General features: G+C 38.7%; 1 protein-coding gene across 1 annotated transcript in view; it reads right to left on the reverse strand.

Annotated features, from left to right (window-relative positions):
* The window catches only part of NID2 (nidogen 2), an 891,289-nt gene that overhangs the window by 3,440 nt on the left and 862,084 nt on the right, over positions 1 to 25,765 (reverse strand). The window contains exons 19-20 of the mRNA XM_044074330.1: positions 15,188 to 15,311; positions 7,738 to 7,847 (exon numbers count right to left, since the gene is read on the reverse strand). Of these exons, the coding sequence (XP_043930265.1) occupies positions 7,738 to 7,847; positions 15,188 to 15,311 (234 nt within the window). The remainder of the gene's footprint in view (positions 1 to 7,737; positions 7,848 to 15,187; positions 15,312 to 25,765) is intronic.

Raw genomic sequence — 25,765 nt, forward strand, 5'->3', positions numbered from 1 at the left:
CGACTGAGAGTTACTTGGGTTTACCCATACTGCAGGCAGTACCACTTACTAGAACCAAGCTGCCTGGCCCACAGCCGTTACATAGTCGATGCTTTAGGTAAGCAGCCTTCATGTGTGAACTGCTGCCATGGGGTGTTAGCCATCTGTGCTAGTGAGAAAAACTAATACTTATGTTTTTAACTGTTACAACTGAAATTATTATTTTGCATTTTCACGATTAGAATTTCTCACGGTCAGGGAATGAGAAAGAAGAACATGCTTTGACATAACAGATGATAAATACATTTGTATTTTTATTAACCTCAACAAAGGACAGTTACTATGAAATGACCATTAAAATAAAAATTTAGTAACCTGAAAGCCGATATCCAAGGATTCACTCAAAATAGTATGAAAAATAATTGTTTATTATTAAAAAATGAGCATAAACTGATTAAGCGCTTTCATCCTTAATAAATACAGGACTTCATCAGAATCACTGCTATCTCCTCAAAGACCCATTTTATACACAAACCAAACTAATTAATAAACTATTCAGTTACCTCAATTAATCATTGAACAGTGGGATTTAAAGTGCACACACCATAAATCCTTTCTCTAAAATAGATTCCAAAACAGAAACCTTAAAACCTTGTAGCTCTCATAATTAACACAGACTGGATAGACATATATTCATTTAATCAGAGGTGTGAGGTGGCTTGCAGTTTTAATTGCCATTTCAGTTCCTTATTTTACAACTTCACCTTAGTATCCCCACTCCTTAGGTTGAAAGAAACACAATCAATGATGCCAAAAGTAAACTTATAAAATGCAGGGCACATTAAACAAGGCATTATTTTCCTTTTGTTTTTTGATATCACATATGTGTTCATAAATTCATCTTCATAAAGCCCTCTCCATTTTGCCAATATAAAAACATGAACACCCAATGTATATAGCCATATACATCACACATTAGCTAGAACAATTCTCTTTAATAAAATACACCTTAGAGTCTGCACTGTTCTTTAAAATAACAGAATCTTTTTCACAAATATAAAAGTATTGTTTACACATACCACATTTAGTGGTATGCTGGACCCCATTAAGCCCTTTCAAATTCATAGAATTACTTTTAATTCTACAAAGATTTATGTTATGCAATGACACATTTTATTGCATAGTATATGTAGCTGTACAATCCCCCAAGGCAGCTTCAATTTGTATACTCAATAAACCAAGAAATGATGATCTACAGATCAGTGATGTTCTTGAATCAGAAACCTATGGTCAAATGTTCTAAATGTTCTTACTTTATTTCCTCTGTATCAGTATGTCCTTAAATTAATTGTACTATGTTTATTTTATTTTATTTTATTTTATTTTATTTTATTTTATTTTATGGTATGTTATATTCTTAATTCTGTTTTGCATTTTCAATTTTTTTAATTTAATATTGTTCTTTTTAATATTGTAGTTTTTACTTTGAATATTGTAGTTTTCACTTCTATGCATTCTTAGTACTGGAGCTTTTCTCCCTGGGTCTCCGCTGAAAACGGGCTACTTGCCCAATCGGACACAATCTGGTTAACAAATGTAATAAATAGATAAAATACTTTTATCAAAAAATCTTTGTAATTCTTACCAGTCCTATAAGTGAACAGTGGCTCATTCCCCGCCATCTGTAAAATGTGAGGATTTGTTTTAAAAATACTCCAGTTGTTTATAAAGATGTTCCTAACTAAATCTATTTGCTCACTATATTGGAAGACCATAGCTCTCTCATAATTCTTTTTATTTATTACCCCATTTTGCCTTTCCACATTTCCTACAAATTCTATCCCTAACAATGGTAAATATTTCTTCCCCATTCAGACTGAACACAATCTCTGATATTATTAACCAATGAAGGTGAGTACCTTCTGTCCAAAAACATTTGGACAACCTTATCTAATTCACTTTCTATGTCTATTCTCTGGGAAGTCATTCTAGCTGTTCTTATACATTGACCCTTAACAAGGTTCTTCTTGTGACTTAAAGGGTTAAAACTAGTAAAATCTAAAATATAGTTTTTCTTTAATTTTTTTTATTTAAAACCACTAAAGGTGTGTTCAATAAAAGTGTCCAAATAATTAATTCCCATTCTATCAAAATTATATGTAAATTCTAAAAATTCTGAAGAATTATTTAGATGCTCAACAAATCTATGGATGATCTCCTCTGATCCCTTCCATAAAATAAAAATATCATCCAAAAATTAAATGTAGAGGGCCACATTTTGAAAAAAATGTGGAATTAAAACCAAAAATAAACTTAGAAAATGCAGGGCACACCATGGAGTGTTTAAACAAGGCTTTATTTTTCTTTTAGTTTATGATATCATATACATGTTCATAACTGCACTTGGTTCTCCCATTCTAATATCACTAGAATTTGCATATATGGGGGCACAGGAGGCTCCCATAGCCACCCCTCTATTCTGTTTAAAAAATTCCCCCTAAAAAAAAAAAAAAAAATTATTGTCTAACACCATAGCCATCATTTCCTCTAAAAGTTTTATTCTATCCTCTGAAAAATAGGTGTACGTATACAAACTATACAAGAAAAATTCCATCCCTTTGTCCCTGGATATGATGTAAAAATGTCCTTAATATCAGTAGTAAGGAAGATTAAAATCTTTCAACCAAATATCTTGTTTTAATCTCCCTAAAACTCTCAGGAGTCAATCAGAAGATGGGGAACTTGCCTGTAAATTGGTTTGAGCCACCTATCAATACATATAGATAACAGATAGGTTTTGGAGCCATTGGTTGCCACTATAGGCCTAAAAGGGGGTTCTCTAATATTCTTATGATTTTTAGGAATCCCCCCCCAAAAAAACTGGAGACAACTGGATCTACTTTCAAAGCTAAATACAAATCCTTTGATATTCTCTGTTCTACAAGATATTGCTCTAAAAAATCTACTCTTTGATAAGCTATATTAATCTCAGTTTTAGAGACCAAGGAATATGTATTTGAATAATAAAATAACAAACATAGCCCCTGAATAATCCAGGGAATTATATAAAACCATTCCCCCTCCCTTATTGGGCTTCATGATCTGGACAGTATTATCATTTCTTAATTTATACAATTCCCCCTCATTTTTAGTCAAATTATGATGGTTAACTTTCGCTTTATTGTTACTAAGTGAGTATAAATCTTCCGTAACTGCTTTTTCAAAAACTTGTAATGTAGAATTAAGTTGTGGATTAAAAGTGCTTTTTCTCCAAAAATTACCCTCCTTTCTATGTTCTGTCAATCCTTCCCTTTCACTAAAATAAGCAGATAAATTAGGGAGGTTGGCATAATGGTTAAAGTGTATACTTTCCAGTCACAAGGTGCAGGGTTTGATTCTCACATGGGGTAATTGGCTAGGCTTAAAATGGATAGTCTAATAATTTTAAATAATAATAATAATATAATAAAGTCTAGTAATAATTTTGTAAGGGCCTCAGGGCCAATAGCCTAGTACCTTTCTATCATCCTATGATAAATTTAATTTCCTTAAGAACAGCTTAAGTTCTATAAAGGTGTCTACCACATCCAGCTTTGTAGAGGGAACAAATTTAATACCTTTCTGAAATAAAGTAAAATATTCCTTTGTTATTTGCTTCTCCATATAATTATAAATGTGATAACCTTGGTATAAAAAATCTATACCATCTAACATAACAATGTCTGAATCAACCTATCCTAAATGCACTGCTTTGGTAATATTGGAATGTCTCTCTCCCCGATCTTGAATAATTCCAGTACCTGTTATTTTGATTCTGTGATCTCCGTTAAGGGGAAAAAAGCCTGGGAGTTACTTCTATCCTCCTGATAATGGTTTTAATTCCCCTCCATGGGTCTTTTAAAGTTCACACCCTTTTTAATTGGGTCTATGTTATATATTCAAACGTCCAAAATGTCGAATACCATATAGTCGAGACCATAGGGTCGACATTTGGAAGTTTGAATATATAATAAAAACAAACAAAAAAAAAAAACACACACCTTAACAGTGCGAACAGGGGGGCAAGCCCCCCTGCACCCCCCACACCCCCCTACTTAAATATACCATCTCCGAGACCACACTTCAGTGCAGAAAAGGGAAATTCTCCCATTCTGCACCATATGGTGCTGTTAAAAGTCAATCTTCGAACACTTGAAATGTCGATCATATGGTCTCAACCATATGACGTTCAACATTTCCAGAGTTCGAAGATTTGACATAGACCCTTTTAATTAAATATACCTCTTGTTTAGCATATTGCTCCAAATCTCTTTCCAGTTTCTTTTGCTTTCTTTTAGGGAATGGTCACGGAATGAGAAAGAAGAACATGCTTCTACATGACAGGCGATAAATACGTTTGTATTTCTCTTCATAAATCATCCCTACTGCAACTTGATTAGTCCGAACATCACAGGTGTCCAATTAGTAATTCATATTTATTTCCATAAGACAGTCGTCTGCAGTTCCAGCATTGATGAGATAATTAGTATCATTATACAAGAAATTGTGTAGAAGAAACTCAAATAATGAAAATGTAAAAAGAAATGAAATCTTGCATTGTCTCCTGAGAGGTCATATGTACTTATACTCACAGCCATGAATGACCCTTTCCTGTTTGATACTCTTTGGAACAAAAACTATGAAAGTAGAACTGTCCTTGAGGTCTTACGGCTGCCCTCAGCATTAAAGGACTATCCTTGTTTGGCATGTAGCAACTCCTCTGTCATGCCACTCAGCTTAGTTTTGTGGATAAATGTCCTTAAAATCTTTTTTTTTTTTTTCTGTATGCATGTGTGATTTGTTTTAGTGCTAGAAATGGCTACTTGTCCTTATGACTTACCAAACCTCTGCATTCTTGCTGCACCTGTCACTTCTGCCTAGCCAAAGAAATGCTCTTACTGTCATCCACTCTTTACATGCTTGTGGAAATTGCTACCAGGACAACTCCTCATGCTTCTCCTGGGAGAAGCAGAGTTCTGCTGTCCCACCGGATCAGTGATAAATGAGTAGTCGAGATGGGGCTTGAAGATCCACGGTAATGAGGAGTCTGTGGCTGTCGGTATACTCACTCACTTTGCGTCTCTTCCCTTCCCTTTCCTTACTTTCCTATAGCTTCCTGGAAGAGGAGCCTGCAGTAATATAATGAGATTTGTCTGCACGTCTGCCTAGTAATACTGTTCTTTGTGCCATCAGTAACAAACACTGCCCTTCACCATTTCAGCTGCATGAAATGGTCATTCACCAACAGTCTTCTCTTGGGAAGACAGGACACTTCTCGATTGTTCACCTCTGCCAGTCTACTGTGATACAGATCACATCTCCCTCTCCCCTGTTTGTTACCCCACATTGTAATCGAACCCCTTCACTATGGAGTATTAGCAGCATGTACTCTTTTATTGCCTCATGAGTTGCCCATTTCAAAATCTCTCGTTTCTTATATAGCCAGAGTCTTTCAAGATTAGCTTTTATGTCTAACATCAGTTTGCAATACAAGTTTTGAACTATCTGATTCTGTTTCGTAAGGTTTATATCAGCTAAAATGGAACAAGTTTTCATTAGATGCACCTGCCCACCCAGCAGTATAGTTTTTTAAAAGCTCCAGTAGTTTTCACACCCACCACCCACTCAGGCAAGTTTTTTTTTTCCAAGGGTCTACAATCTGCTCTGTGAAGTATACTTCCTGTGAGACAGATTAAAGTTTACCCTCTAAATGCACCTGCTGGCCTCTCCTCTTTCCTCTGTCATCATTATATTTTAGCTTCACACCTTGATTTTCCCTATGCAGAAAGTTAGGTACCCATTTCATATCAGTTCTATCTCCTAATTTCCAGTGAGTAGAAACCTAGAAAGTCTTAACTGCCATTCATACTTCCTCCATTCTCTTCTCCTAGTCTCCTTCAGCCTTTCTGTTTCATGTCTATTTCCATGTAGGTCCACCAGGAATACATACAATATTCTAGATGAGGACTCTCCAGATGAAAGATTAAATATTCCACTGGTGACCACAGCTGTAAAAACACTGTAGCAACTTATCTGCAGTTTTAAATGCACTATTTTTTGTCTTCATTCCAAGCTGACTGACATCACATCTGCAATGACACACACACACACACACACACACACACACACACACACACACACACACACACACACACACACGCACACACACGCACACACACGCACACACACACACACACAAAAACACTGCCCATGCATGGGCAATTGCTGCTAATATACCTATAGAGGTGTATTTGTACATGATGGCAAAGCACAAACTGTTAAATGGCACTGTCTCTAAGTAAATGCCAGCAGTAACTAAGATGAGGAAGGCTTAGTGCTATTATACAACATTCTTACTTAAACTAAGGCTGTTTATTTCTAGTATTATGTTCATCATTCAGCTACTTATGATGCAGGAGACTAACATGGACATACTATACAAGCAAACATTACTTGTAGAAGTACACTGGGCTAGTCTGGTGGCTAAGTGCAGCAAATACTGCAGCATTTAAGAACTTCATTTTTGTATTTATTAAGTCACTTGTTCAAACTTTGCTATTGATGAGTGTTAATATCACTTTTTGTACTTCATGAGCTGTGAAGGTGGGTTTATTATTAAACATTTCTTGTTGAGTTTTTGAGTTTTCTGCAAGTGATACAATGTGCAGCTAGGAATTTTTTCAGAAAGTGGAGAATGGCTTTTCTCCTCAGTGGTAACAGTGTTTTATTCCTAGTGCATGCTGCTGTTTACAGTCACTTCACTGACTACCTCATTCCTCAGTGCAGCAGTTGCTTTAGAATGGTGAGCTGGCCTTTGTTTTACTGCAGCAGAGGCAGAAAAAAGCATTACTAGCCTCGGAAAACCCAGCATTGCCTAATCAGCAGTTGTTTACCACTTCTGTAAAACTTCCCTTGTGCCACTGAGTCCCCACTTCAGCACACTGTTGTATAAATCCCTCCTCCCTGTTCAGCAGACCACACCCAAAGTGACACATACGCAAAGAATAGCCATGTGTGCTGATCCACCAGTATTCTATCCAGCCCTTCAAAACTGCATTATCCATTACAGCATCGATACTTTCTTTGAGCTACATGACTAATCTTTAATTTCTAATCTACTAATTCCTAACATTTATAACAAAAGGTAAAGTGAGACATTGCCACTGTCATTGCCAGACCCTGCCCTGATGGACCCCCTGTATATCCACAAAACAAACAGGACCAGAATTACCCATTCTGAAAACTTAAATCATGGATATGATATAAATAGGACCTGCTGGAGAGACGAGTAAGTATCCCAGAGACTACCCCTTTACTGGAACAGGCTTTCCATCCATGTGAAGCAGAGTTCCTCCCTGACCCAATTTAAGTGTAACTTGGACAATTGGATGAGGAGCAGGAAATTCATCTCTGGTTTGGCACCTATGTCTCTAAAGGAGACAGTCTGAAAATGGCTTATCTCCCAGGCCCCCTGCTTGGAAATGTTTCATCTCCCAAGCCCCTGCTTACACTTATCAGGGACACAAGCACTTGTCAGAGATTTGGGATGCATGGCTAGGGTTAAAAAAGCCCTTGTGATTGTTAGCCTAATAAACACCTATGAACCTATCTATAAGCTGCACAACATTTTCAATATTCTGCTTTTTGTAGAAGCAGTAGGCTGAAAAACTCAAATCTCTGTATACAGACAATGCCAAAAATGTTGCATCTTTTACTCACCTGAAGGGCAGTATGGATAGGCTACTGTTATGCCATATACATGCGACCTCTGCTGTGGTAAATATTCAGTTAGCTGACTGTGTTCTTTGCTTACATTTATAATCCCATCCCTAGAAAAAATAAGAAATACATATTTCAATAAACTACAGAGCAAATAATTTAAAAATATTCTTCTAGAAGCATAACCTCAAACACATTACTACAGTAATCACCCTCACTTTCATTACATGCTGCACAGAATCACTAAATAAACAGTAATCCATCTCTTTCAGACCGTTTCAGTAAAGTCCTGCTGCTATATGTTCCTTCACTGCTTCGGAAGGTTATCACTTCTGGTTTCTAGGACAAAAACTTTGTCAAGGAGGGTAAAGTGAGCATCAGAAAAAGAGAACAATTGTTCAGTCCTTGCTGGTTCTGCTGCACAGAGGCATTAAGACTTGACTCATTGCACCTGACCTTGGACTTAGCTTCAGTTAGTGGCCCAGCTGCTGCAGGTGCTAGCCAAGGTGGGATAGGAGCAGGTGATTGATGCTAACCTACCCATTTCAAGGCCAAGGAGCTGACTTAACCCTGCTGCAGAAATGACATTTGTGGGGGGGGGGGTCTGAAATTACTCTCCTGAATAAGGAGTCAGAAGCATGACCCAGCCAAGAAGTGTCTGCACTGTAGAAGAGAAGGGTGGGTGTTAAGCAGCATGCAGCTTCATTACAAAGCAAGCATTATGCTCTGCTTACTGGCTGATAGGGAGAGGGAAGCAGAAAGAAATGAACAAATAGCCTTCGGCAGGATAATGGCCTTGACTCCCAGCACATCTCCTGCTTTGCTATCTGGGTATTTTCTAATGCCTGAAGATGTGGAGATGCATGAATGGACCTATCATGGAGAAGAAGCTTTATAGCCACCATGGGTAAGTGGGGCTTAAAAGCAGAAAAAAAAAACATTCAATTATTACCTTACTTCTTATGTCTTATCACAAAGTCTGAAAGTTTGTTAGGCATGTATTTATCACCTAGTCTATACAAATGACTGCTGTCAGTGTGCAAAATGTCACTTTGAAGAGACATGACATGAACATTACTCAAAAACATTTATGTGCGCTGCTCCAGGATATGAGATAAAGAGCAGGAAACAAACAGTGGAGAAATGATCTTGACAGTACTCCTGGCAGGTATATTACCTTTCTACTTACTGCTGTGGATTGCTGCGAATTACTGCAAGCAAATCAGTGATTCGTCTTCTCTTCCATTTTACCAGTTTCAAGTAGCTGAAGCTTCAGCAAATGAAGAGCAAATGGTCAAAGCGTCAGCACCTTAAAACAGCTCCAGAAAGCATTTTTTTGTAAGGGGCAAGCCTTCTTGTACCCTGCACCTCACCTTATTTAAATAATACTATTTACATGGACACTCAACAACGGAGAAAAGGTAAATGCCTGACAATTAGTACTGCTAGTGTAAAAACAGAAACCTCATCAACAGAGATATTTTTGGCAAACACCACATTCTGACTTGAACATTGCTAAGTTAAAACAGATTAGCTGAAACCTTAACCAGTTGAGCTGTAATGAATATTGAGGTGGTATAAATCAATGCTGCATCTATAGAATGGCTTGCAATAATGCATAATTACCAAAGTATTCATCCTTCTTAATAAAATGAAACATTTACCTATTTTTTTCTGACACATATTGCAAAAGTCACAAGTGATTTTAATTAATGCTTTTAAGTAATTTTGAAGATTCGTATTTCTGGTACTGCCTCTCACACTGACCACCTCCGGCTTATCTCTCCTCCATCACATAATATAAGCCCATACCTAAGACAGCGATTTTGCATTTTACCTTACAGTAAAAACATCACAAAAAATACCAAAAATTGAACTGCCAGAGTATTTGAGATGTCTTGGAAGTTGATATCTGAGACTACAACATTGTGCTTCCTGTTATATTTAGTACCTGTAAAACTGCCAGTTTATATTTTCTGGTGTTTTTCACTTGGAATCTGTTTTCATTTTGCTTATATATATATATATATATATATATATATATATATATATATATATATATATATATATATATATATATATATATACATATATATATATACAGAAGCACTGACAATTATTGTGGTAATGATATGAATATGAATATGCATTTAATAATCCCAGGTACAGTTCCTGTAAAATCAACTCAAGGAAATGGATTTCATTATTGAAATAATCAATAGATCTGTCTCCCTGCCTATAATTTTCCAATCAAACCCAATAATGGGGCACAGATGATCTCCTTCCATATGAATGTTATTGTGAAAGTTTAATAAGTATTTTAACACTTTTTGAATTGTCTTACTAACCTTTCATTATTGTTTGGATGTTTGCAACAAATTTTTGTCATGGGACATAGTTACTGGATGTTATGGTCTGATCTAGTCTATGCCATAACTTTGTTTTTATATATTACTGTATTTAATTCATGGCTGAAAATGGGCACCAGGACTCCATCCCACGTATCTGGTTACAATAAAATAAATAATGGTCTGAACATTAGGAGAGGTAGTAAGTAGAATATGAAGCATTGTGCCAATACAACTAACTATTGTTAGTTCAGTACCAACAGACAGTGAGTTCAACTGTAGTATCTGCTCTGCTAGCCAAAGTGGAAGCTTGTCAGTTGGCCTTTGTTTGCTTAAAAATTGTATATTAGCATACAGATGAGAGTAGTGCAAGGGGCTTCTAACTGGAAAATGAAGTAGAAATACAGTTCTATATACACCAGGCAGGTAAGAAATATATAATTCAAAAACAATTTAATGACAGTAGATTTACTTTAACACTAGTATCAACCTATGAACCTATACAGAGGTATAGTAAACAAACCTTAAAAGGGATACCTTCTGTGACCTACTATACAGAGGCACAGTCAACTAATCTAAAAGGGTGGCGAAAGCCAAACATACTCTGGCTAGGCTTATAAATGCCCTAGGGCAGATAGCCTAGTATCAACCTATGAACTTTCTCAATATATGCCAATGCTGACTTCCAACTTTTTCCGGCAAAAGAGCCCCTTCCCACACCTGACAGAACAGTAAAAACAAGCAAGCAAAGGATAACTAAACAAATAAAAAGAAAAAAATAGACACACACAAAAATACGTAGATAAAACAACTTTGCAATCAACAACGTAATAAAAATAATATAAACAATCCATAGGAAGCAGAATATTTTTCTTCTCTGTGGAGGGTACCAAGTAGGTGTTCTTTCTATGAGTCTAATAAATTTAAGCTGAATATTAATCAACTACTTTAGACCCAGTTACTCTACCACTCCTCAAGAATTTTCTAACTTTTAGAATTGGCCTACCTAGTCCTCCTTAAATTTAAAAGCTGCAAGCACATACATCTGTTCAGTTAAAATGATGTGTAATAGAGACTCAGAAGCAGAACAGTTTCAGTGTGAGATTTAAGTTGTTCTTCTGTAACTACCAATTAACAGTTAATGCAAGTACTAACTGTGATCTTCATACCAGGAGAGAGAGGAAGCAGAGAATTACATCCCAAAACTCTTTGGGTATAGATAACCAATGAAGCTGAGAATTTAGAGGAGTTTCCTTCTGTGACATGTAGCTTATTTACAGTTTTTTCTTGACCATCTGAAATGTTACAATATAGGTAAAAGGGTGCCCTAACCATTTTTTATAAGTGTTGTCTCTTTGCATCACCAAGTTGCATAACTCAGAGGGGTCACTCAAGGCTATGAATAGGACTGCTGTGTAAGCACACACCCCATAACAGTAGATGTTTGAACAGAAGGATCACTCCTGTAGTACTGCCCATTCCAGCTTAAAGTTCTTTAGATCGCCTGAACTCATGTCAAGTTGCTTCATCGTAACAGCTTAGGTTGGCAGATGCTAATTTTTCTGTTGCCCAGTTGCGTATTTCAGTTCCATTCATGCAAACTGGAGAAAGATATGCTGAATTTGGCTACCACAGATTTTAGGTTTGACGGGATACATATGACCTGGAGATATAGACCATCCTGGAAGGCTAGGTCCCCGGCCATCACTAGTCTGCACAGTGAATAAGGACAGGTGTCCTCCTGTATCTGTACTACATAAACTGTGGCACTGTGTGTCACCATCTTCACTATGTCTAGGTGCTATAATGCCTTGAATGCCTGCAAGATCAGAATCAAAGTCACTGTCTCTTTTGCACTGATGTGCTTACTCACCATGGAAAATTCCACCTGCCTTGTACCTTCGGTTGGGCTGTGTGAGCCCCCAAGCTATGCCAGATTCATTTCTTATCAGGGTCTGTGTAATGTCTGGGGTTACAAAGGGTATCACTGGATTGGCCAACACCTGCTGTGACTATCAGCTGAATTCCTTCATTACAGAGATGATTAATGGTGGTACATTTCTGAAGGCATGATAGTGGTTCTCCAGGAGATTCCTGACTTACTAATGTTTCTTATGTGCAAACGTCTGTACCTCTTTCCACTGTCACCATCAAGATTGAGGCTGATTAGTAGCCCAAAACATTCAGAAATGTTTGAGCTGTAGAATGTGTTCTTTTGGATATGATGGAAAATTGACCTTTAACTGAAAGACCTTGTCCTGAACAGAAAAGTTTGTATATATTAATGTCAAGCCTACAAGCTTCAAAGATCTTCAAAGTCCCTAATTTAAGGCTGGATTTTGGTAGCTTCACACAAAACCCAAGGCTGATCACACAGTGAACACAGTATTGCAAGGCTCTTTGCATCTTCTCTAAGGTGGGTACCTGGAATAAACTATTTAAACAGATACAGGTAGTTGCAATCTCCCTGTTCTTGCAGTGAACAAAAACTGTTGCCAAGCATTTGGTTAAAATGATGGATGCAGTAGAAGGACCAAATAGCAAAGAGGAGAACTAGAAGTGTTACCAGCTACTCTGAAGCCCACAAATCATCTGTGATCTTTGTCTATAGGAACATGCAGGAGTCATCCTTCAAATTCAGGGTGACTAACCAGGCATCTGGCATCAGGAAGGGAAGGAAAGCAAGATAAGTTAGCATTTCAAATTTGGTTACTTACAAAATTATGTACAGTCTGGATGGATGGACCTCCTGGGGAATCTTACTTTGGGACTAGGAAAAGTCTGGAATAGAACCCTCTTCCTTACTTCTCTTTGGGTTCCCTTTTTATGGCTTTGAAAAGCAAGAGAGATACCAAAATTAGTTTTAGTAATTCTATGTGATCTGATGGGATAGGCGGCATTCCTAAAAGTGAGGGAAATTCTGTATTCTGTTTTTTTTTTGTAGTCTCCCTTACCCATTTGTCTAATACCAGATAGAACTAGTTTCTCCACTTTTTAAGGATGTGGGGAGGGTTGAGGGAGGAAGAGACTGGAGAAGGGAGTGGGACTATAGTCAGCAACTACTTTTACCTTCTTGGGTGGTGGTGGGGTGTAGGAATTTACTTCCTTTCTTGCTTTGCTGCTAGGTTTGTTTAATTTCAAAGTTCTTGTTTTGCCTAAACTGATCCATTGTAGATTGCTTCCTGGGAAACTCCACTGCTTGCTGGAGTAATTTCCACTGTACCTGGGAACAGCAAATTAAAATAGCTGCGTTACTGACTCCACAGTTTTCTCCCTTTTCATTCAGTTTATTAAAAATGTCCTATAAAGTGGGACGGAAAAGCAAATCCTTGTCCATAGTGTATATCAGAGCGTGTGTATGCACCTTTAAGAAGCATTTCCAGATGTAGCATATGCATATAAATAGTGAGCACATGCAGGAAGCAGTGCCATTTTGAGAGAACAGACAGAGTGTTAACATGTATGAGTGTGGTAGTCAGTCTGTTTATAAGTTTACTTAAGTTTAAGTTACAAAGCCTCATTTCTGATGTATTTGTGTGTAATAAAGCTGCTTGAACAGAATGCACAAATGTTCATCTGTTTTATCCTGACCAGATGAGTGACACATAGGTGTTCTTGTGGCCAACCCCATTATCAACTACTGGCATAAATGTCATCACATCTGTATTAGCATGTCTATCACCTCAGATACAGTCTGGGTCAGTTTACCAATCCAGCCTCTTAAGGTTTGTTCTGGGATTTAATTTAATACGTATTTTTTTTTGCTTAAGGATGTCGCCCTGGTAGTTAATTGTACTATACAAAACTTCACATCTGGGTTAACAGGCTCATGTCATCGAGATGGATGGAGAGAGAAAGCTGAGGTATTACTACATGGTTCTTCAGGTAGAGACTAAGCATTTCCTTGTTACTTAGACTGCTGGGGATGGTTGTGAAAGAATACAACAAGCAGCAGCACAACATGCTAATTGTAAAGATAAAACTGTGTATGGCGTGTAGTAACAGCTCATACGCTCCACAGGGGGATGGTGGAAGGGAAGGTGGGGAAAGAGGTTGCACTGGTATGTCTGGTCCACTTAAACTGACATGCAATATCAACAAATAATCCCCAAACATTCACAGAGAGTTGCCATGGGCTTAAGCTGTGAGTGTGTGTGTGTGTGTGTGTGTGTGTGTGTGTGTGTGTGTGTGTGTGTGTGTGTGTGTGTGTGTGTGTGTGTGTGTGTGTGTGTGTGTGTGTGTGTGTGTGTGTGCGTGTGTGCGTGTGTGTGTGCGTGCATGTGCAACTGACATGGCTGTAAAGTTTTTGACAGGGCATGAGTGCAGTATCAAATGGCCATTTAAACAGCTGTTTGATATTGTGGCTGCTGAAATGAATTTGTTTCAAGATGTGTGTATGTGTGTGTGTGTGTGTGAGTGCGCACGCGTGTGTGTGTGTTAGAGGAGCAAGTATTGCTCTTTGATACAGACTTTTATTTTGTCCTCAGCGTTCGAGGACTTTTTTTCCAATCCTCAACTCATAGTTGGGGAGGGTACCAGTCTGGGGATTGCCAGACATTTGCCAGTAGACTGAGAGTTGAAACTTCCTTGACCGTGAAGACAAGTCGAAAGGTTGACTAGGAGAACACCAGCAGATTTAGGTACAGTGCTATTAATTTTACCCTCAGAATCAACTTTACTTCTAAATTTACTTAAATATCTGAACTAAACCTTTAAGTCTTCTTATCATTAACTATATGAAAGCTAATTCCTGAAAATGTTCTATTTTGAAAAATAAGAAAATGCTCCTCTTACTTTACATAGCACTTGATTTTTAAACTTGTACTGCCAGGACGCAAAGAAGAAAGATAAAAAACCCAGCTAACCTCTTAAAACAGATACTATACCACATTTTTGAAAAATACAAATGCATAAGCTATTTACTTCTTGTGTGAATAGGCTGTACATTTTCAGCAAAGGACTACTACATCTTGTGAGCATACCTACATGTCAGAGACAGTTCTTCATCTACTGCATATTTAGCAAAATACAAGATTAGATAGTATTAGGTATTATTAGATAGTATTAGATAGTATTAGATAGTATTAGATAGTCTGCTGTACCTTCTCCAGTCAGTGTAGTAGAACTGATTTAAATATCGTACAATTCCAAATGGGTAGTTCAGGTTACTGTGTATTGTGTGTCTTCCTTGTCCATTTGCCAAAATACATTCCAACTTCTTTGTTCCTTTAAATAAAACATATGCCTTTAGTTAACAGGTGTAATAATAATGCATGCTACTCAGAACAATAAGGTATTAACTACATTTTAATGATTATTTATACCTACAATATATTAGAATATAAATACATATATTTATTTATTTATTGATGTTTGTTAACCGGGTTAGTCCAACTGGGCTTGTGGCCCATTTTTAGTGGAGACCCAAGGAGAAAAGCTCCAACAATACATTTCTATTACAGAGTAACATATTAATACAAAAAATAATGTGGTGAGAAACAATTATACAGAGAAAAGGTTTTAACATTTGTTAGGTACATGCAAACAAGTTAAAGTTCCAAGTATGAATAAGGAGCCAAAAAAAGACATTAAGAAACATAATTTTTCAGTGAGATAATGCATTGGGTAGAGCAGTAAAACAAAGTAAATATATAATTCTGCAGTTTGTGTGGAATTATGTAAATACCTTATGAGAAGTGAAAGGGGGGACTAAGTGGGGTCCTTGATAAGGGAGAGTGTGTAAATACCTTATGAGAAGTGAAAAGGGGGACTGGGTGGGGTCCTTAATAAGGGAGAGTGTGAGAGGGGGGGACTAAGTGGGGTCATTACAAGGGCAGGTCCTGGAATTGAGAGAATATGTTTTTAGTTTAGTTTTAAAGTGGGAGGTGTGTGGAATTATATGCAAGTCAAGGGGAAGTCTGTTCCAGGCATGGGTGACAGAGTGTTTATAAAGTAGTTTGCCTATGGACTTTGTTGGGTGGTAAATGTCAAGTAGTTGTTGATTAGAAGTATGGAGGGTTTGGGATGAAGTGTAGATAGAGACTAAGCCAGAGAGAGATGGACAGGAGGAGGGTTTATAAAGGATAGAGTGAAGCATGTGAAATTGATAAAGTACCATTAGTTGGGGAAGTTCAAGCCACTGGAGAGTTTTTAAGGCAGTGCAGTGGTGTGATTTGTATGGGGAGTTAGTAATGAATCTGGCTATTTTATGGTACATTTGTTGAAGTTTATTAAGAGTGGTGGTCTGAATATTGGTAAGTACTGGGGCGGCATATAGCAGGGTAGGGAGGAGGAGGGCCTGTCCAAGAGTAAGTCTAGAATCAGGAGTTAAGAATCTTTTGTTCCGATAAAGCAGGCCTAATTTCTGGTGTGTTCTTTTTATACATTGGTGTATGTGTAGTTGACCTTTAGTTCATCATCGATGATAACCCCTAGGAGTTTGGTATGGTTGTCAGGTAGGATAGTTGTATTATTAGAAGATGTAATAACAAAGGAGGTTTTATGGTGAGAATGAGAACAGGGAAGGAAAAGTAGGAGTTTAGTCTTTGTGGGATTAAGGGTCAGTAGGTTTTGAGAAAGTCATTGTTCTGTGGATAGTAGGGCTTGTTGGGTTAGGGAATGTAGTTCAGAAATGTTATTAGAGATGGAGATAAGTGTTGAGTTGTCTGCATATTAAATGAGAAAAGAATCTTTACAAGAGGAGAAAAGATCATTGGTGAAGACATTAAACAAAAGGGGTCCTAAGATGGAGCCTTGAGGAACACCAGTACAGATGGGAAGAGGTTGACAGACATTTGACAGATTGTTCCCTGACAGATAAGTAATCAGTGAACCAAGCAAGTGATGAGGGGGATAGCTGTAGGCTAGCAAGTTTGGATAATAGTAAAGGATGAGAAACAATATTGAAAGCTTTGGAGAGATGTAGAAAGAGACAAAAAATCATTTTATTCTTGTCTAGGGCCTCTGCAATGGTGTGTGTGAAGGAAAGGAGGGCAGTGGTGGTGCTGTGGTCTGGACAAAATCCGTGTTGGGTAGGGGTAAGCAAGTTATGGTCAAGGAGGTATTTAAGAAGCTGAGAGAGGACACATTTCTCTAGTATCTTAGAGAGGGGGGACGGAATAGCAATAGGACGGTAATTAGAAGGTTCAGTGGAATTTCCACCTTTATGAAGAGGGATAGTAAAGAAGGATTTCCAGAGGGTGGGGACAGTAGATTCAAGAATGGATCTGTTTATTAGTATAGATATAAGACAGGCAATAGAGTCAGCAGCAGGTTTGAGGAATGTAGGAGGTGATTTATCAGTGGAGGGAGAACATGGTTTTAGTTTAAGTAACAGAGATTTGATATAGGTAGTAGGAACAGGCTGAAAGGAGAATGAAGTTGTGCTAGTTAGACTAGGAGGGGCAGGTATAGAATTTGAGTTAGGACTAGTGGTTATGAGATTTTGGATGGAAGAGATGAAGTGTTTGTTTAAGAGGGGAAGAGTTAGGGTATGGTGGGGGATTAGTGAGACTTCCAGGACAGAGAATGTTGTTGAGAGTTAACCAAAATCTGCGAGGACTGGATTTATTGTTGAGCTGGGCAGAACTGAAGTATGACTTTTTGTCATTGGTATTAAGTTTTTTAGCAAGGTTCCTCAATTGTCTATATTTCAGAAGAAGAGGTGGTTGTTTAGTTTTAATCCAAGCTTTCCAAGTGTTGTCTCTTTGTTTCATAAGGGACTTAGTCTCTGTGGAGAGCCAGGGGGCATGATTTGATTTTACTCATCTTCCTAGATGGAGCTAGGGAGTCTAGGGTACTCACGAAGATGTCATTGAAAGTGCTGACAGCATCATTTAGGGGGAGCTGTTTATGGATGGACCAATCTGTGTTGTGGAGAATAGAGTTGATGTGGGAAGAGTTAAAAGTATATAGTTTTCAACAATCCTTGATGAGGTGGGGTTTGGGAGTATGGTGGTTGTGTCTAAGGATGGAAGTAAGGAGATGGTCACTGAGGGAATCAGGTAAGGTGGTGGGATTTTGGTAGTGGTGGGGGGTATTGGTTAGGATCCAGTAAATTATGGAGCTGGAAGTTGAATTCTTATGGAATTGAGTGGGTGATGAAATAAGTTGGTGGAACCCATGAAGGTAGATGCTGAGTTGGGGAGAGTCAGTTGAGAGTTTGGACTAGTCTATGTTGACATCACCGATGATAAGTGTCTCATGTGGTATATTGAGGGAGAACCAGGACACCAGGATAGGATGTTTTTAAGAATGGGCAGATTGTTGCCAGGAGGAATATAGATGGAAGCTAAAACAAGTTTTTTATGTGGGTTCAGATGGCAGTTGAGAATAATGAGTTCAGCAGGGAGGAAGTTAGGAATAGAGTAGGTGTAAGGAGAGATGTTAAGGTTGTTAGAGTAGAGGATGGCTATGCCACCTCCTTTTTTTACAGGTTTGTCAGATCTGAAGATATTATAGCCAGGTGGGAGTATTTCACTGTCTGAGATATGTGGCTTAAGCCAGGTTTCTGATAGGGAAATAATGTTTGGGGTGTTGAGAGCAATCCATCAGTGCAACTCAGTAACCTTATTTGTTAGGCTTTGAATAGTCAGAGAGTAAATGGTTAAGTCTTTGGCAGGGAATGATTGTTGTGGCTGTGACTGATGATTATTAGAGGTGTGAGATGGGGCAGTGTAGAGTTAATTGGGGGGAAGTGTTGGGGAGGGTGGGGGAGGGATGATGAGGGGCCTGGGTTGGGATGGACATTGCCAGAGCAGAGTAGTTGTTTAGAGAGAGGTGTGAGGGTAGTAAATGATAGATAGAGTTTTAGTAGCTTTGACTTAGCTTTAGGGGAAGGTTTAATAACCTGTAAGAAGGGTGGCTTGTATAGGCTTGGGTAGAGGTAGTGAAGCGATCTGGGGAGATAGTAAAAGATGATGTAGTTGGTGGTATATTGTAAGAGTGAGAATCTTGAGAGCATTGAAGTGGATTATACAGATTGGAGTGGTAAGAGATGGTGATAAAGAGAAAAAGAAGTAGTGTAGAAGATAAAAGTAGATATTGCATGTTAGAGTAGAGTATGGTTGGGTTGGGAGAGTAGGAGGTGTCTAGGAAGTGATGTTGATAAGATTGACAGATTAATGAGGTGGGAGTGGTGAGTGACAGGAAGTGGAGCTGTAGTAGATAGTAGGACAGGAAGGGGAGGGATAGTTAGGTAAAAAGGTAATTGTAATGGGGGTGGGTGGGAATGGGGGTAGGATAGGGGAGTGATGTGAGCCCGAGCGTAGCAAGGGTGAATGGAGTGGGGCTACACCCACAAGTAAGGACTAAGAAAACAATCAGAGAAGCTGATACAAAGGACAGAAATGAGAGCAGGAAACGCAGGGAGTTCTATGTAAGAGCAAAGGTGGCTGGACTATGTTCAGGTCAGTAGGACTCTAAAAAGTTGAGGCAAGAGTATTGAAGAACAGCAGGAGAGAAAAACTAGGAGGGGTGCACAGGACTGACAACACTATTAACTTTGATAGAAAGCAACAGACAGGGAAAGAGGGTTAGGTAGGCCATATGAGCAATTCAGGTAGGAGGTATAAGTTAGAGAGGAGGAGGGTAGAATGGAGGGAGTCTAGAAGAAGAAGGGATAACTGTGTAAGTGTAAGTATAAGTGTAAAAGACAAAATAGTTACAGGGTGTGGTCTGCAGGTCAGTAAGAGCCACCGCAGCAGTAATCAAGGACTAATGGTAGCAGGTATCCTGAATGACAATAGATGTAGTTTTTTAGCAGACTGTGTGTGGCAGTAGAGAGACTATACATATCTAAAGTGGGACAGGCAGAATTTCTACACAGGTAGCTGTGCACAATTCCACACAGATAACAGTTCAGTAAAGATGCAGGCAGACACATCTATGCAGAGAAAGATGTACACAGAAGTGCAAGGGAATGCATACCACCTTGTGTGAATCTCATGAAAGCTGAAAACGGGGTACTTTATAAACAGTTGTACATCTGAAAGCAGCCAAGTATGGCAGTACACAGAGTACATACAGAGACAGGCTATGCTTCAAATAGTAGCATGTCTGTCAGCAGGACAGTATAAGGCAGAGCTTATCAAAATACTATACAGTAATGGCAACTACCCTGCTACTGTGTGTTCATATACAATAACAACTGTCACATGCAAAAGGGGATTTATGAAGTGAGGAAAAGGGAGGAAACAGAAAACAGACACACAAAGGCAACATTTAAGAGGTTAATGGGAAGGCAGGGCAAATATTATCTTTTTGTGTGGATTAGGTCCACTTTTATTTACACAGAGAGACAATGAATGTTTAAGAATGGTAAAAGGAATACAAGAGAAGGAAATGGGGCTCATTTACTGTTCAGGATAGACGGAGAAAGAAAAAAACAGCATAGGCAAACAGCAATAGAAGTGTGCACACTAGGACTGGGAGAAATGGGATGGACAGAAACACAGAGAGCAGAAAGTGGTGATAGGGAGGGCTGGACAACACATAAGTTATAGAGTTGAACATAGGAAGGGGAACATCAAGCTGGGGTTGCCACCCGAAACAAAAAGGACATTAATGTAATCTATCACAGGAGAGTGGATCAAAGTGTTTGGTAGCCTAAGCCACTCTCCCATTAGGCAACCCAGTTGTCAGTGACAGGCATGTAAGTGAATCTGCAGTCCACTCCAGGAGGTATTGCATGTGTTCCATCTGCCCATCTACTGTCTGTCAACCACAGCCACCACCAACTAGTGCAGCTGCGGCTGAGCTCCTACGGGCAGTAGGGCTAGAATACCTTTCCATGAAACTTGCAGTCCCTGCCTAGTGAGGCACTCTTAGCACTACAGCCACATCACCTTCTCTAGTTACACCCTTAACAGAGGTGGACTGTGGTTCAAACACTTGCTGAGGATTGGGTTGGGACCGCTACCTTCTATAGCACTGTGATTCATCTGACTCAGGTTGCCATTTGAAACATCACATTCTTTTAACATAATCTGGCTGCAAAAGCAAGCTATACATTTCTCCTTCTCATCTACCTGGTCATATGAGTACATTCCTACAAGAGTTCACAAGTGTTCTTGTTGACTTTACTATCTGGATCAGTGATGAGTCAATAGCTATTTCTAAAGTGCTCCCTGCAACACAAAGAGGTTTAGATTTGGTCAGATTAATACCTCTGCAGTGCACAAATTAGGACTAACACCAGATCTGATCTTCCAAATGGATGCTAAGACCTCCAACGTAGTGGTGGAGCCAGTTTCATGGTCTGGCAATTTCATTATCTTGTTTGTTCTAGAGCTATCACATTTTAGTCTGTCTAATCTTTAATGGTGGGAGTGTTATAATCCTTCCAATATTATTTTCTAGTACAGTCTTTCATTTTCTTCCTGAGGACAATGCTGAAAGTCTTGATGCATTGCTAGGCGACTATAACAGGGACTATTCTTGGCTGTAATGTGCTAGCCTCAAGCTGTGTACACTCTTTCCCACTGTGACAGCTTCAGCCAAGGTTTAATCTGGAACCATTTTCCCTGCATCATGACCCATTTTCTCTGCATTCCAGAGTTTGGAATGTTGTTGCAGATGTATAGATTTCATAACCTGGATAAGCATTCTGCCATGTACCAGACAGAGCTCTTATAAGAGAATTGACTATTTGGTTGGAGAGTTCTTGGCAGTGGCTAACTGATCTGCCATGTTGTATTCGGTATGAACTTAATGTGTAGCCCATCCAGCCTTACTTCGCACTGAATCTTATCCCCTCACTAGTGTGAGTTGGTAATTTGTGACTGAAAATATTATCTGGATAAGATCTCTTCCTCCTTCTGGCTCCCTAGGATTTCCACTAGACAATAGCAGGGCCTTTTTCTTGATTGGTGGAAGACATCCTTGATTATAATGAGCTCCTGACAGTGATATCAGAGATGTACTTTATAACTTGCGAGTTAAACTTTTGCCCCATTAGGCAGCTATTGATAGCTTGGAGATTCTGGGCCCAGTTAATTTAATGAAGTTCTTCTTGAGGTCCAAGGATTCTCCAAAAGCTTTAAAGAGTCTCTTTTTACCTCATTCCACTAGAAACCATCCATTGGCCACAATTTCTTTAACAACTTATGCCCTATCTCAAACCTTCCCTTCCTGGGTAATGTGACTGAGAAGGGTTTGTACAGCTTGAGTTCTAGATTTTGGTCTGTGACCTCAAGTACCCCAATCGGTCCAGTTTTAGCTGTTGCATAACACTGCAGCCACTTTCATCAGAATGGCATACTATCTCCTGATGGCTAGAGAGCAACACTGCTATCTGTTTTGGTCCTTCTGGATCTCTCTGTTCGATTTGATACTCTTGATCATGGCATAATGTTTGAGAGCTTACAGTCTTACCTCTACAGTTCATTGGTTTGCCTCCTACCTCTCAGGTCATACACAGAGAATGGTCTTAGGATTAAATTCTCCTGACTCATATTCTCTGGAGTGTGGAGTACCACAGATTCAATTATGGGCCCTCTACTCTTCTTGGTGTTTATGTTTTCATTTGGAAATCTCATAAAAAGGCAGAGATCCGGCATATCACTGCTGAGCTGATGACACCTAATCTAGCTCTCCTTCCCCCAGAGAAAATGGCAAGTGTACCTTCTCCTGCTAATTAGCTGAAGGTCAGTCACCAATGAATAGTTATTATCTGGCTGAAATTCAACACTTTCAAAACTCAGACTATAGCAATTCATGCTACAATGAAAGATTCATCTGCTTTGCCACTCTCACCTTTGATTTTCTATGGTGGCAGCAAATGTTAGTTTTTATGACTAAGGTGCATTACCTGTATGTGATCCTGAATAACCATCTGGCATTAAAGTACCATATGTTGGCCAAGTTTAAACCAACTTGAGTCCATCTTCAGAATATTTCCAGGGTCACACAGATTATACTTAATGAGAATTTCTCAGTAACTGTATATGCCCTAGTTTCATTCCCACCCTACAACTGTAAGGCCCCTTACCTGGGACTTCCTGATACTGAGATTATTGCTTATAGCTAGTATGAAACTCTACAGCAAGGCTACTTATGTGCACCTCCCATTAAACAGCACATTACACGTGTGTTGAAAAACTTGTACTGATTTCCAATCTGCTACCGTATTATTTTTTTTTAAATCTTGGTGGTATTTTTTCTGTCCATACGTGATCTGGGTCCTGCTTACCTGACAGAACTTGATGCCACATTTCCCTTGATGGGAACTGTGGTCTGCATCCCAGTGGCCACTAGCAGTTTCCCAAGTTTGCATGTAAACATCTAGTGTTTGCTATTCTGTTTAACAAATGCTGCAATTGAGGAACCTACTGCAGATACAGGAGTGTTCCACTTTGGACTCCTTTTGCAGGTGTCTTAAGACCTATCTTTTCAAGTTGCCATTCAGGGCTAGCCACTTGGTTGTGTGAACCCTGTTGAAGTGACACCCTGACCCCATGTATAAAAACTGGGAAGAAGGGGTTGTGGATGGATGGATGGATCATTTTATGAACTAGTCTCAGGACTTCTCCCCCCATCATTAGTTCAAGTACCACATCAAGGCAATATTATCTGATCTCATCATTAGGGGTTCAGATTTCAAAGCTTTTGTCAGTGCCTGGACAGCAGGCAACACCATCTCAGCTAGAAGACGACAATGCTTCCATGAGCTACACTGTCTCTGAACCAGATGAGTTTCTAACCTGCCAGCAAAACATCTGTCATCAGAACCAACAACAGTTCTGGAGGCAGAAGAGAGACCCCCCCCTGCACACACTCTCTCAGAAGCAGAAACTGTCCACCACTCCAGAGAATAGTAACAGGGAGACTAACACCAAGACAAGGTTCATAAAAGTGGTAGCTCTACAAAACAATGGCACCTCGCAGTCCAATGAAGTACTATCATATACAGGTAAACCAAGGGAACCATGAGAAAGGTGACTCCTGCCAGCTTTAAACATATGCATAAGGGTAGAAACCTCCATCCGCCTCTGTGATCTCACTTAGAATGTCAAGGCTGTGACCTCCTTCCTTGCTGCTATGGCAAGAAATACAGCAAAGGAGCAAGCTTTGCCTAGATGAAAGTGATCCTCTGAACCAGGCTCAGAGCTCACTTCTCTCAGTTTACAGGGACTCCCAGACAGATCTCTCAACAACTTTGCTCAGACATTGCACAGAAGACCACAAATAATTGAGGGGGGCAAAAGGCCAAAATCAGTGACAATTTTTAAATATTACTCTTAACTTATTTTAAAAGTTAGTAGAGCAGCAGCTATTGTCATAGCCAGCTTTAGGCACCAGCAAACCCTACGGTCACTGGGGTCTCCCTGGTCCTGGTCCAACCACAAAGCAAAATTATGAGGTAAATCAAGGACATTATGTGAAATCAGAGAAAATGACAGGTATGCATTACTCCTCGATGAGGTGAATAAAAGCGACTTACCAATCTTATTATGGATTTCAAACTTTTTGTTAGAAAGTAACATTTAAAGTTTGTATATGATGGTGTGTCTTCTTAAAGGGACCAAGTGTATTTTAAAAGCTCTAGTACTGTGAATCCCCCACTCACTAATACACTGAATAATTTTTGAAAATGTATGAGGCAGACTTGTATGATATGGCTGGCAAAACAAGAAGCAAAAGTAATGCAAAGATTAAATATTTCAACTTAAGTTATAGTGAACACTTAACCCTTAAACAACTTTGTAGCTACTCTGGGTTGAAGTAGATGAAGGCAGACAAGGGTAATAGTATAGTTATAATGAACCTAACTGATTATAACAATGCTATGGCTGATTTGCTTTCAGATACTAATAGCTACATAATTTGGTTGAGTGTTTATTAGATTTATTATAACATGGTTACATTAGTTTGGACTTATTTGAATTTCTCCTTGTGGAGCAAGCTCATTTAGGTAGAATATTTGGTATACCCAGGATCCACAAGGAGAAATGTCTGCTCCAAGAAATAAAACTGCTACCATTGCTTCTTATTTGGATACCATTTTAAATCCGATAATACAGAAAAATACTTTTTATTTAGAAGATTCCTGGTTGTTTTTAGATCAATTTAAGAATTATGAGTTTAATGGTAATGAGCAAATGTTTTGTGCAATAGATGTGAATGCATTGCACTCTGCACTTGACAAAGAAGTTATTGAATTTGTTAGGCTGTATCTTAGCAAGTATTCTGAGTACAGAGGTGGAGATACCAATACAGTTTGCCTACTTCTTGAATTAGGTTTAACTAAGAATGTTTTCTATTTTGAAAAAGGTATTTCTCAAAAAACTGTTGGAGTTGTAATGGGGGCTAAGGTTGCCCTAGCATTTGTTAATCTTGTGATGTGCTGGTGGGAGATGGAGTTTGTGATCCTTTTACCCCTTTTTCAACGTGTAACTTTATATAGAAGATGCAGTGATGATTTTTTTTGTATGAACAGAAAGCACTGAACCGTTTGAGCATTTTTTGCTAGAAATTAACACCAGCATTAATTGGTTGAAGTTTGATGTTAGTGCTACAGGCAAAACCGTTAATATTTAGACATTCAGGTAACATTAGCTGTAGAAAAAAGAAAAACTGAAAGTGGGATACCGTTGCAAACAATTATTTACATTTTAGCAGTCACCATTCTTCCTACATTAAGTTTAACATCTTTAGAGGACAAGTCATCCGACTTAGTAATG

This window comes from Protopterus annectens, chromosome 6.part0, assembly GCF_019279795.1.
Source record: "Protopterus annectens isolate FY-2018-M chromosome 6.part0, PAN1.0, whole genome shotgun sequence".
NCBI lineage: Eukaryota > Metazoa > Chordata > Ceratodontiformes > Protopteridae > Protopterus > Protopterus annectens.